This window comes from Ammospiza nelsoni, chromosome 13 (genome assembly GCF_027579445.1).
Source record: "Ammospiza nelsoni isolate bAmmNel1 chromosome 13, bAmmNel1.pri, whole genome shotgun sequence".
NCBI lineage: Eukaryota > Metazoa > Chordata > Aves > Passeriformes > Passerellidae > Ammospiza > Ammospiza nelsoni.
The window spans coordinates 17,616,523-17,630,295 of NC_080645.1; the positions used below are offsets into that span (position 1 = coordinate 17,616,523).

General features: G+C 41.1%; 1 protein-coding gene across 1 annotated transcript in view; it reads left to right on the forward strand.

The window, feature by feature from the left end:
• GAN (gigaxonin) overlaps window positions 1–13,773 on the forward strand; it is a 40,167-nt gene that overhangs the window by 16,331 nt on the left and 10,063 nt on the right. The window contains exons 5-11 of the mRNA XM_059481449.1: window positions 90–211; window positions 717–829; window positions 1,886–2,035; window positions 2,382–2,518; window positions 3,013–3,141; window positions 9,011–9,120; window positions 9,854–12,229. Of these exons, the coding sequence (XP_059337432.1) occupies window positions 90–211; window positions 717–829; window positions 1,886–2,035; window positions 2,382–2,518; window positions 3,013–3,141; window positions 9,011–9,120; window positions 9,854–10,035 (943 nt within the window). The 3' untranslated portion in view covers window positions 10,036–12,229. The remainder of the gene's footprint in view (window positions 1–89; window positions 212–716; window positions 830–1,885; window positions 2,036–2,381; window positions 2,519–3,012; window positions 3,142–9,010; window positions 9,121–9,853; window positions 12,230–13,773) is intronic.

A 13,773-nucleotide genomic window follows, 5' to 3' on the forward strand; every position in this document is an offset into this window, starting at 1 on the left:
GCTTTGGACACGAGCTGTTAACAGTGAACTCGTAAAACTCTGTCTTTGTCTTTCTGTTTCTGTTTGTTCCCTCCCCACCCTGTGTTCAGATCACGGAAACCAACCTCAGTGATGCGGTGTATGTGTCCTCTTTATGATCCCAATAGACAGCTCTGGATTGAACTTGCTCCTATGAGTATTCCAAGGATCAATCATGGAGTATTGTCAGCAGGTAAAGGGGAACTTCATCTTTGTAAAGTCCATGCTATCAAAACTTACCAGTGCCTCAAAATCTGACATACAGTTTATAATAATGTATCTTCTTCAAGACTGACTGCACTGGGGTTATTTCTTGCTTCCCCTTTGTCTGCCCAAAACTGTACTTGATTCTGTGAAAATCCCTGTCATCTAAGTGTCTTAAAATCACTATTCCTGCAACATTTTGTGGGAATCTGCTACGTCTGTCTCTCCAGGAGTATTTCATGTTTTAAGTAAATTGTAGTTGCTGCATCACTGAATTTGTTGAAGGGTATCTGCAGGGGCAGACTTGAGTCAGATGTAAGTATGTGCTTTACCTTCTCCAGTCCAGAGTCTGACCTGTGACTGGTCTGGGGTCTGGATCTCTTGGTGAATTTCAGAATACAGCTCACCAGTCATGTTGTTTTACTCAGTGTGCAGGTGTGAGTCCTCTTCTTGAGAGTCCTTTTCTTAAGATCATGTTACATTTTGTTTTACAGAAGGATTTTTATTTGTGCTTGGTGGTCAGGATGAAAACAAGGGAACGCTAAGCTCTGGAGAGAAATATGATCCAGACACCAATTCATGGAGTTCCTTACCACCAATGCATGAGGCAAGATCTCTATCTAACTGTTGGGATTTAAGTTTTTACTTTGGCAAAATGTTCCTTTTCTTCTGCAAAATTTTATTCTGAATCTCCAGTCGCTTGCATCTTACACATTCAAAATCATGCTGCAGACTGACTTCTGTTTATATCCTGTTGTTCTTGTGGTCTGATGCTGACTGCTGGATCTGGAAAAACTAAACAATTGGTGAAGAGCTTACTATAAGATGAACTACAAAATTTCAGGAATTTCATAATGAATCAGTCCTATAGTATACTTAATGTTCTGCGTGTACTGGCCTTCTAAAACAAGAGACCTCTGAGATGGACAAAGGGATCGGACTGTGCAGAAAAGATGGACAGAGGACTGGCCAACATACAGAACTTGGCTTGCACAGACATATTTAGGTTTGGTTTGAGTTAATGCTTCCTTCTTCATAATTACATTCCATCAAAAAGTAACAGTTTGTTATTTGTAAACATATATCCTCAATACACCTGTGTTTTTATCTTTGTAAATCAGCACAGGGTGTTTATTAAGAAGTTGTTTACCACAGATTTTTCCTCTTTGCAATCTCTGGTTGACAAAGGCATGTAGATTTGACTACAATTTTAGTTATGATGCATTAAATTTCCTGCTTGTGATATGTTTGCTATGAGACTGAGGGGTAGCTGGGCTCATACATACAAAATAGAAGAGCTGCCTTTGCACAGAGAATGAGTTCAGGCTTTGCTGCTAGAGAGACCTGAAAGCAACAGCTTCATTGTAGAGACCACCACTATGGAACTGAAATATGGCCAAGCTCTCTTCCTAGATTTCTCTGTGGTCTCTTTGGCTTGTGCTACTCTGCTTTTTTTTTTTTTCTCCTTTTGATACCCTTTGTTTTGTTTAGTTGATTAAATTAATAATTTTATGCTTATGAAGTTTAGGACTTCACCATTAAAAAAAACCAGGCATAATACCAATAGCACTTCGCAGACACTTAGTCTGAAAAATAAGATTGTGTTCATTTATTCCCAATGGCAGTTATATTTTTCAATGTTGTTTTTATTGATGTTCCTTAGGCACGACATAATTTTGGTGTGGTAGAGATTGATGGGATTCTGTATATTCTGGGAGGTGAGGATGGTGAAAGGGAGCTGATCTCTATGGAGAGCTATGATATTTATAGCCGGACCTGGACCAAGCAGCCAGACTTGACCATGGTTAGAAAGGTAAAAACTATATCTTATATTATTGTATTGCTTCTTGTTAAATAGTCAATGCAGATATATGTATGTGTGTGTGTATGTATATATGTATAAAAATATGTATTTTAATCTTTTGCTTCAAGTAGAAGCTGTAGCAAAAAGTCTCAAAATGAAATGAGAGTGAGCAGCTTCTTCTCTTTTTATACTCCAAAACAAAACTGTGCCTGAGCATTTTTATGCCTCACATTGTTTGCCATGGGGTATAGGCAATCCAAATGCCTCTGTGTGTGTGTACAGACAGCTTTGAGCTCTCAATACTGTGCATTTGTGTGTCATTTCAGATATATTTTTCCCTTTTTTTTCCCATAAGATTGGCTGCTATGCAGCTATGAAGAAGAAAATCTATGCAATGGGTGGAGGCTCCTATGGAAAACTCTTTGAATCTGTGGAGTGTTATGACCCCAGGACTCAGCAGTGGACAGCAATCTGTCCTCTCAAAGAGAGGAGGTGAGGGAAAATGGAAGTGGGGGGACTAGGTTGCTTTTCCAAACCTCTGATGGGAGGAAAGTGTCCTTTTTCTGATGAATCTGAGAAGATGGCCTATGAATCTCACCAGGTCTTTTTGAGTTGTGGTGGCCTGTAGTTAACATGTGGCTGAGTAAAGACAAGAATCCAAGCAATAAATACAAATTTTGTAGAAACATAGCCCTGATGTTACAAGCACTACTTCCCTGATGCAAAGTGAAAGCAAGAAATTACAGTATAGTTCAATTGGAACTTCACAGTATTTTTAGACAGAAATATTTTTACTGTTTTGGGTTTTTTTTTTGTGATCTGAATTAGGTGCTTACAATTAATATCCATGACTCATCTTGTTGGATATTTAAGGCATCTGTGTGTATAAATAAATAAAAGAGTAAAAGATGAAGAAAGTTCAGAGGGGTATGCAAAAGGGTTTTGATACATGGCATTAATATTTTTTTCCTTGTTTGGATTTTCAGATTTGGGGCAGTGGCCTGTGGAGTTGCCTCTGAGCTTTATGTATTTGGTGGGGTCAGGAGTCGTGACGACAGCCAAGCCAGTGAGATGGTGACGTGCAAATCAGAATTTTATCATGATGAGTTTAAAAGGTAACTGCTGCAGCTCTAAACTCAGACAATAACTTGCCATCCAGTCATCTGCCTGCTGCCTCACCCATTGTTCCTGCACTCTGATTCACATGAGGTCTGTGCCATGTGCCTGTGGCTCATTTCACACCCGGTTTGGCTGTTACTGAAGGCCCATCCACTCCACTTTTCCCTCTAACAAGCCCTGGAGCCTCCAGGTCCTGAGTGCCCCTGGACAGGAGAAGCACCTTGGTCACACAGGGAGTTTGTGGTTCTTCCCCTGCAATCTGCAATGCCCCAAGTGCAGGGTCTGCTGCCCCCACCCCTCCTCGTGCCCACAGCTCCCCGTTGAGTGCTCATTACAGGTCTTTTCCAACCTAAATGATGCCATGGTTCTATAGAGGAATGTGTGTATGTACAGGGATATTTCTTCACGATCCAACCCTATCTCCAAAGATTTGTAACTTAGGGAATTCCTAAACTAGAGATAAGAAATTTGATGCATTTCTGTTTCAAGTGTTTATAGTTGATGATCCATGTAGGCTTTTGTCATAGGAAGGACACTAGGGATGCTATACATCCCACAGGCACCTCCCCACACTGCATGGCTCATCTCCTTCTGTTTCTTTTGAATTTGCATCCAATTACTTCATTTCTTATCTCTTGGTTCTGGTAGTGGAATCCACCTTACTATATGTGGTAACCATTCAAAATGTTACCTTACATTGAATTTTTTGTGTAGTCACCTTGTTCTCCAGTCATAACTGGCAAGCTTGGTTCCTCCAGTGACTTTTGTCTTGCATATAATGGTAAATTGAATTATTCTTCTTTCATAAATTAAATTTTAAAAAGACTTTGTGGTCAGATGTTTCAAGGCTTGTTGACAAGTGAAGGAGATTAGCATGTCTTTATTAGAAGATCAAGACTGATTTATGACAGTGACCTGTATAAAAGGACACAAAAATAGAACAGTAGATGTAAATTCATTATATAATTTTCTTGCAAGATATGGCTGTAAAGATACTTTAATTTCTGTATGAAGAGGTCTTCTCTGTTGTTCAAAGTGATGTCTAAACTAGCTATAATCAAATGAAGCTGAAGAAAAACATCCTTTAAATTGGTTAAAAGAAGCAGACAGATCAGAGGGGCTGCTGCTGCTCCCTTAGTGTTTGCTAGCCTTCTGGAGGCTGGGGAAATGGCAGAAATTTATTAATGTTTTGCAAGAGGTCTTTGAAAGGGAAAGAACTGTGGAAAGAAGTGCTCCCCTCTCTCCTACTTGCTATTTTCAGCTGATTTGCTTGAAATATTTCCAGCCTGATTCTGTTCTTCTGAAGGTTCTAGCTCATGGTTCCTCCTGCAGCAGTGGCTGCAGACCTGTTTCACAGGTTGATGCAGGTTGAGTTTCCATGCAGTGAGTGGAGTTTGGGGAGCTGGGAGGGCCCAGCCTGGGTGCTGCCATGGTGCCACCTGCTGACTGTGCCATGGCTTTGTGTCCTTGCTTGGTGGCATCCCCAAGCCTTGCAGGATCCCAGTGGAGCAGTGATGAAGCTGCAGCTGCCCCACTGCTCTGAGTGCTGGCTGTGTGGTGTGAGGCTGTGCTGGCACGGGGCAGGGCAGGCAGCACAGCTGACTGATGGAGATGATGGAGGGGGCACATGGGGAGGGCAGCTGAGATACAGACTTTGCTTTTCTGCTCTGCCACTGCCCAGTCTGAGCTTGGAAATGTAGCTCAGCATGAACCTGCAGGCAGGGCACAGGTTTGGGGTGTTTCTCTGGAGACTGGGGACCAGGGAAGGCTGGGATGGTGGCAGCTGCTCCCAGGGTTTAAAAGGCCCCAGCTCAGGCCAGGGGTGCTGTAGCCAGAAGAGGGTGCAGTGTCTCTGTGTCATGTTCCAGCACTCAGCTCCAGGGTCTGTCAGTTATCCCTGGTTTCAGTACCCTCAGAGCTCTGTGTAGCAGATCAATTCTTGCAGTCTCAAACCAAAATTCACAGTGACTTTTTAAAAAGTTACTTGCCAATACTTTGTAATGAGCTGTGGGCTTTTCCGGCTGTTTTTAAGTAAGTGGAGAGCTCCATTGTGTTCACTTTCTGTGTGGATGCAGAGAACTTTCTGGGCTGTGAGCTCAGCTGTGGATGGTGCTGGTTCTGGGGTACGTGCAGCACGGCACACCTGTGTCATCTGCACAAATTTCCATGTGTGCCTCAGGCCTCATTGCCAGAGGCCAGGCTGCAGCATCCTGCCAGGCACCCAGAGCCCGAGTGTCTGAGTTACAGCTTTTACCCAGAGTGAATGTCTAAGGATGTACTCACATCAGTATATAAACATATTAATTCATGTAAGCTGCCATAATTCTGGCTTGAATTGGATTAAAGGACTGGACTTGTTTAATATTGTTTACTTTGACAGCAACTTACTCTAAAATAACTCACAGTGCAGAGTCTTTCAGAATTGTTATTCTTAACCATTACGCAGACTTTTCAAAGACTGGGGATGTGCTGAGATCTTCACACTAGCAAAAAAATAAACATTGAGACTCCTGTTAAGCTGTGCTGTATAAACAAGTAATAGAATAAATGAAGTGAGACAAAATAGTAGCATCCACATGAAATGTGAGCAGGGTAATGTAGGAAATAATTCTCATACTTGAAGCACTGCTGTAACTGAGATTTTCCAATTAATAAATGTTTTGTCAGGCTGTCTTTAGAGTCATGTGCATGAGTGGATTTAAGTGAACCCAAAGATAGAAAAAGCTGTATGTCAGACTGCAGGGTTTTTGCAGGATGCAGATTTTTTTTCAAAGTCTATAGATTGAGCTTTGTGTCCATTGTATCCTGTTTTTTTAAATATCGATCAAGCTAAAAACAGATTTAATGAATGTGAAAATGGAAGATGGAAATGTGAAGGTATCCTTCACTCAGTGACCCAGTGTTGGTCTACTCCATAAAAAGCAGAAAGTCTTAAATACATCAGGACCTTGATGGGTCAGACTTTCTATCAGAGTTCATAATTTATAATACACTTTTTGCACTGTATAGGTGAGTGGAGAATTGCATGACGTCTGTACTCACTCAGTTTTTTCTTTTCTATGTGGATGGCTGGAAATATTTAATACAGCCCAAGCTGACTTCAGGATTCTTTGCAATATCTGCTGGTGTATGGCCACTGCTGCCTTTTCCTGGTGGTCTGTAAGTGGGGTAGGATTTCTTCCTTCTTCTCATGATTCAAAAAAGAATTATGAAAATTTGCAGGTACTAAGGGGGATAAAAACGAGAGAGAATTTTCAGCAGCAGTACTTTGGTAAAATATCCTTTACAATGTTCTTTTTGCTACTGGACCATCATGGAAATAAGGAAGAGCTTTCAGCAGCATATAACTAGTGAACTAAACAGTCTTGTAACATAGTATGTGTAATTAGCAACGTTCTTCCAGTCAGTGTGCAGGAATTTCATTAAAAGCAAGTGCTTATGCAAATGTAATGAGAACACTGATTGACAGCACTGTCAGATGAGAGGAATGTGGATTTTCATTCATTTCCAAGCTTCCTTTCTCAGCTGGGGTGATCTTGAGGTGACGTGTCTGGAATATGTTGGCTCTGTATCACATCTTTATTTACTTCCCACTTGGAAATAAAGCAGTTACCCCCATCCCACTCGTTATCTACAGCAGCGTGGATGGATCATTTTGTTTCTCTCTCTTTAAGACTGAAAGAAATTAGGCTTCCTTCCCTTCTTTTTTTAAATTGGGTGGAATCCTGTTCCAGTTTCAGAGCCATCACTTCTGCCCCTGGTTGCAGCAGGATTTGCCTCCCCCCTGCTCCTCTTGGACTGGGTTTGAGTGGAGCCAACCCAGGGAAGTACGCAAGAGTTCTGTTCCAAGGACTGTTTTCAGATTCTTGAAGATTGTGAATTTTTGGTCATGGTGTTTTTTCCATACTGTTCAAACAGCAGGCACAACCCACATTAGTTGGAGCTTAGTCAAATTCTGATGAAACGTGACCCCATGCCCTTCCTGTCTTTGTTCCTTCCTAGTTTTAACTGCTAAAGCTGCTGTGAGTGTTCCTGAAAAGTGCTGCCTGTTTTTTAAAGCATACATGTTGAGAAAGCCTGAGGATGAATTTTCACAAGCAGCTACAGAAACTTTAATACTGTCCTTTGGTGATGCACAGTAGGAAAATGCTTGGGTCTCACCCTGTGAGTTTAGGTTTTTTATTTGAACTCCAAAACCCAGAGTATCTAGTGTAGATACTAGATTTGAGTTTTTTCCTTTCCTTAATCTTGTCCTATAGTGAGAATTTAAAAATAATAATAATAATAATCCAGTCTTCCTTCTGCATTTCTCTGCTACTTACTCAGTTTTCAGAATGTTAGGTCACTTGCTGCTAAAAAGCAATGAAAATACTGTGTCCTCCTCCTACAGTAAGGGAAGGAAGCTAATGAAATATGGTGCAAGTTGTTTTGATCTGTGAGAGTTTCTAAACCAGTGTAGAGAACTTCTCCTTTTCTCTTGTTAGTCCATCTATCCTCCTCTGTGACAGCTACAAACCATTTCCTTGCTTTGTGCAGAACGTTAATCCTTCAGTGTACAGCACAGACAAAATAATGGACAGCCAATCCTTTCATTTGCCCTTTAAAAATTGATTTCTGTCTCCAAGATAATTCATATGGAGCAGCATCTCCTTCAGGGCCAGAAGAGTGGTTTACTTCTGAATCAGGAGTTCAAATGATGCAGAATTTTCAAAGATCAGCAGTATCTGGGAGGGCATTTTCTAACTTTTTCCTTCAAATTAACCTGGTATGGCCATGAAAATATATGGGATGATTTTCAGAGGTTTCTCAGACCTTTATGTTCTCTGTAAATCCTTTAATAAGAAGTGTAGGAGCAGTCTCCTGAAATGCCTGGATTTGTACATGTCAGGGTCTGTGTGTGGTAACTGTGACAGCATCTGCAAGGGTGCAGCAGCATTTTGTAGGAATTTGTTCAGAACCACAGAGAGGATGCTGATAACTCTTGGGACCTCTTTATAAACCAGCATCCCACGTGGATGAGGAGTACATCCCTGCCTGTTTTCCAAAGGCTTCAACAAGAAAAACTGCTTTTCACATGGTGGAAAGATCAGGCTGATGTAGTGTTGAAATGAGCCTGAGCTTACAGTGAACACAGGGGAATTGTAAGATTACTGTAGGAGCTGGAAAGGGATTGAAAAGAGCCTGATATGAGATTGGGAAGATCTGTGGCAATTCCAGATAAAGGACATTTCTTTTCCAAATTCCATTACCTCTTTGATTTCCAGTCTTTTATCCCTTGTTTGAAGTTAAGCATTGCCAAGTGCTTCATTCTTCATAGCTGGCAAGGATTTGTTGTCCCTGATAAAGAACTGTTAAAGAAGTTGAAGAATTATATGGGAGAGACACTGCTTAATAACAAGGTTCTGCTATAGCAATTGTTTTTTTCCCTTACTATGGATCATTAAAATTTATATGTGTTTATTTTAAAGACAATTTAAAGACTATTTTTAAGACAAAACTGCCTAAAATTTTCTCTGTAGGGAAGACTGACTGGCATTGCTGTTGTTGGCTCTCTAACATGCCTGCTCCCTTCCAGAAGGTCACACTGTGTGGCTGCAAGAAGAATTTATTAGAGGTAGATTATACAGATGAGTGGAGCAATTCTGAAATTGAGCAACTTTAGGATACAGCAGTCAGCAGTACTAGCTGCTTTTCCTGGCTGGGAGAAACCAGGACTATCCCAAACTATACAATGTTCCCTTTACATAACAAATATGTACACTCTACTTTTGAGTCAAAGATTACAGCTGCAAAAAGACTCAGGATTATTTTTTTAAATGTGTTCACTAAAAATCAAATCCTGTTTTTGAATTGTTATTTTTACAGGTGGATTTATCTAAATGACCAGAACCTATGTATCCCAACTAGCTCTTCTTTTGTGTATGGAGCTGTGCCCATCGGAGCCAGCATATACGTGATTGGAGATCTCGATACAGGTCAGAACCAGACTAAAAACCTCTTTATGCTCATTTCCTTCCAATATTTTCAATACTTGGTATGAAGACTGAATATTTTAAAAATAAGAAGCTGGGATACTTCTGTCACTGTGGCTCAAGGGGATTATGCTGGACATACAAAAACACACAGGTTGGCTTTCGACTCTTCAGTAACAAGTTCAGTGCCATGAACATTGGCTTGATTTGGTTGATTAGTTTGAAGACCACAAGAGGTCAAGACTAAGAGTGTGTTACTGCTTTTATCTAAGTGTAAGAAGACCTGTTAGTGCCTGAGGTTGTAACTCCTGTCTTTGCAGTGGGAAACAGGCAATTCTGCATTCTAGGGGCATCGTCCAGTGGTTCATAAGGATGTGATAGTGACTCTTGGCTCTCAATCCCAACCAAATTGATGTATGCTATCAGACACTCAGTTCGGAGCCACCAGCATCTGGCCACACTCTGTAAAAGAGATTTGGAAGACTTTTGTGGCCATGTGTATGTATATGAGTGTGTAGCAGGGCTTTCTCCAAAATATAAGCAAACAAAATTCCAAGTTTGATGGGTTTAAGTAGATCAGAAATGTCATAGTAGTTCCTTTTTGACAATAATTTCAACCACCCATGCAGACACTGGTTTGTGTTTCTGTGCCTGCTCTCGTTCACATATTTGCCTTACTAATGGTGGCAGGTGCAGTGAGTTTTAAGCATTCCATCTCTTTCTTTCGTTAATTCAGGTACAAACTATGACTATGTTAGGGAATTTAAGAGGAGCACAGGCACCTGGCAGCGCACCAAGCCGCTGTTCCCCTCGGACCTGCGCCGGACGGGCTGCGCGGCGCTGCGCATCGCCAACTGCAAACTCTTCCGGCTGCAGCTGCAGCAGGGATTGTTCCGCATCCGCGTACCTTCTCCGTGAGCCCGTGCTGCCAGGGGACAAGACTGGAAGAGTTCTGTGCAGTCCACCATAATCTAGCTCTATTTAAAGGAAAAGCTGAGAAATTACAGCTGAAAATTACACTGTATGCTGTGCTTTGGTATGGTAACTGTTTTTGTTTTAAATGCTTACAAAGCTTGAGTCTCAGTACTTGTTTCGGGAACAAATAACTTAAGTACACATTAAAGAGAAGGGAAGGGGGAAAATAGAAGGGGGAGATCAAGGAAACACCTTCAGTCGTAACCATTTGGAGTTTAAACCTTGTTATTGAAGGAGGATTTTGGGTCTGAAACTGGTGGGAATCTGTTTCCTTTGGCGAAGCTTATTGAAAAGCAAAAAACAAAAAAAGCTTTCAGGTGCGTTTCCCCTGCGGGGAACTGATACGAATCCATGTGCTATCTGGAACTGGATAGCTGTAATACACAGAAGCTACATGACAACCAACCTCCCTGGTGTGCTGCTGTTGGAGCATGAGGCCACAGGAGTTGTTGGTCATTGCACCTTTTATTTCTAGTCCTTTCTCAAAAGATAAGGTCTGTGCCTAAAAAATGGTGGAGGTATGTACATACGGTTTTTCATTGATTTGCAACAGTTTCATTCTGACAAATATTTTTAATATATATAAAATGGACTAATCTGAAATGGATACACCCCAGAAAATGGATACAGTACACCACAAAGAAGTAAACAGTTTTTTCCTATGCTGTCATTCGAGTAGCCTGATGAACTGGTCTGCAGGTGGGTGGCGTGTGCTTCTGGGTGGGCTTTGGTGGCTGTTTTCCTTCAAGTGAAAAGGAAAGACATGTTTGGAACAGTTAGTGATGATTGCTGCTTTTGGTAAGAGCAAAAGGACAAACTAAATAATGTTCCTTTTTACTTCAGATTGCTTGCAAGCTAAGAATGGTTTTTAAGACTGGGGATTGTAGAAAGGTGTATTTTATGTCTCTTAGAACAAAGGTGAAATATGACAAGGATATATTTATTTTGCAGAAAACATGGGGTTTGGACAAGAGTTAAGAAAAATTTGTACAATGACTTTAAATTGGGATCAAAAGTTGGTTTACTAATGATTACTGTGCTGCAGTACAGTCTTGTTTACTGCTGTCTGACTTTGAAAGCTGGGTTTTATGGTGTGGTTATAGTGAAGAACTTAGTATCTTACGTTTTATTTCTTACTAAGCCTTGTTCACATCAGTAGTGATATTTAATTGACTTTTTATTTGTAGTCAAGATTAGCTGGTAGAACAGTTTTACCTCAATTTTTGATTTTTTTGTTGTTGTGATGGGTGGGACATACCCTGTATTTATTTAAAAGGAATAAAATGGGAGAGATGGAAAATAGAAACAATACCTCCTGCCCTTCAGAAAAAGAGACTTTGTACAACCAGTATTATAACTACATACAAGACTTTCCACTCTGCAACTCTGTGGACCTCAGACAAGCCAAACTCTGCCCTCAGTTGTGTTAGTGTAAACCTTTGTCATCTTTATTGAAATCATCTTACATACGTTGAAATATGATCCCAAGCTAATTCAAAATATTGGTATTTCACTAAATAGTCCTTGAAGAGCCATTCTGAAACTTATTTCTGGTCTGTCCTTCCATAACACTGATGTGGGGTTAGAATTACTCTGATTCCTGAGCAGAGGAGTGTGGGAGAGTGGGGAAAAGGGCAGCAGCCAATCCATTGACCTTTTTTATTTTTATTTTTTACAATGCTGAAGTGCTGCAAAACTTGAAGTATATACATCGATTTTCTGACCTATATTAGTTGGCATATTAAAAAGTTTATATATTTATGCATTGCAGTAACTTGGTGTGTGTATATATATGTCTTTGGATTTTAAATTTATATATAATGCTTTACCACAGAAATGTGAACCACTATTTCCATCCTTGGCTGGCTTGTGAAATAAATCAAGTGCTGTTAGTTTATCTGTTAAACTTCCCTTTTTTAAAAAATCTTACATGGATCAATTTTTTTTTCCTCAGACAAAGTGCCAAGATCCCATATTCAAAAGTGATGAATGTTTCTAAGTATCTGTTTCACTTTGAGCTCAGTTTTCTAAGTGGCTTGGAAAACTTGAGAAAATGTTATTGAGAATATTGCAGCTGCTATCTCCCGAGTCCCTGTAGCTTCCCAGTACACTTGAGGGCATTCAGCATCCAGAAAACGTAAGTGATAAATGCACATGATAAACCCAAGTAAATACTCTAGCAGTGTTTTGCAGTTCAAGTTACTGAACCAAATGTTTACACTTAGAGTAGGATTAACACTAGGCGTTCTTAGTTTGTTTTTTTATTAAAGAAAATATAAATAAAAGAAACAAATCTGCTGGTGATTGGAACATGTTGTGAATGCACTCAGTGAGATTTGACCAAGAAGTTTAAGCCTCTGTACCTGAACCAGTCACAAACTGAATTTCTGAGCACATTGTACTTGTTCAATGTGGCTGGGACCAATTCTCCAGGGATGCTTTCTGGGGTGCTCAAGATTTAGGCACTCCTGAGATCTCAAAACTGGCTTCCTTGGCCTTGCCTAAGGGGATGGGACCATTCCCCTTCTGCATTGTCTGTGGGACTGATCCAGGAGCTGTTCTAGCCTCTGTGTGTTCAGGAGGGAAGGGATGTGTCTTCCTGTCTGTCTGTCTGTCCAGCTCTGATCTGTGAGTGTGTCCCTTGGATTGTGCAATAACCAGGTTCGATTTCCCTCAGAATTTGGAGCAAGGCTTATGGTGTGGTTATAGTGAAGAACTGTAACCGCACCATAAGTGTGGTTTGAAACCAAGGCTCTCCTTTCTGCAGGGATTGTACCAGTGGTGGTGTAGGGGTGAAGAGGCAGAGCTCACCCCTGGCTTCTCTTTCTCTTTTCCAAGGGGTGGTTGCCTTCAGAAGGGAGGCTGTGATGGTACCAGAGGTGCTGAGAGGAGGGAGGTCACCAGTTTGCTGAGTGTTGAATGTGCAAACAGCTCTAGATTGAACTGGGTTCACTGGTAAATGCCACCACTCAGCTGTCCCTGCTCTCCTGGCGCTGTGTATCTCTGCACATGATAGCTGAACAACTCAGGAGTTTTTCTGAGTTGCAGTCCAGGGGTTTAAGGTGATTTGGCAGCTTAGAACCTTGTTTAAGTTGTTCTTGCTTAGCACAGTGGCCTTAATTCCTCCCAGCTCATTGTTGGCACTGACATTGAGCCAGGTCCTCAACAGGTGACAGTTTGAATGTGTGTCCTGGCCAGCTGTTCATGCAGGATGGGGACTGGCTGGGCCACCTTGAGCTTGAGGCACTTGGGCTGGGCCTCTGCATCCATTTTCCTTTCCCTGCTGAGGAACTGGACCAACTTCAGCTACTGAAATCAGAAAATCACCAAATACAGGTAGGAATTGTGGAAGATGGGATGAGTGGTGGCTTTTTTCTTCTCTTATTCCATCCCTTCCCACAATTCCCCCAAGAAAAGTTTCTTCCTTTTTTTCATGTGCCACAGATAATTTTGGAAAAATTTTGGAATTGTCAATTTTAGGGGGAAAAGTGGGGGGAAAATATACTACTGTAAGCACACAGCAGTGTCCTCTGTGCTTGTTTTACACTTGTAGCCTTGTGGCTGCTCTGCACAGCAGAGAGAGATTACAGAAGCAAAGGTGTAAAGTGCTGTTGCTCTCATAAAATAAATCCCTTGAGTTTCTGAGGGAGGCACATGCCTGGCCTGGCTCTGTTCCTTACC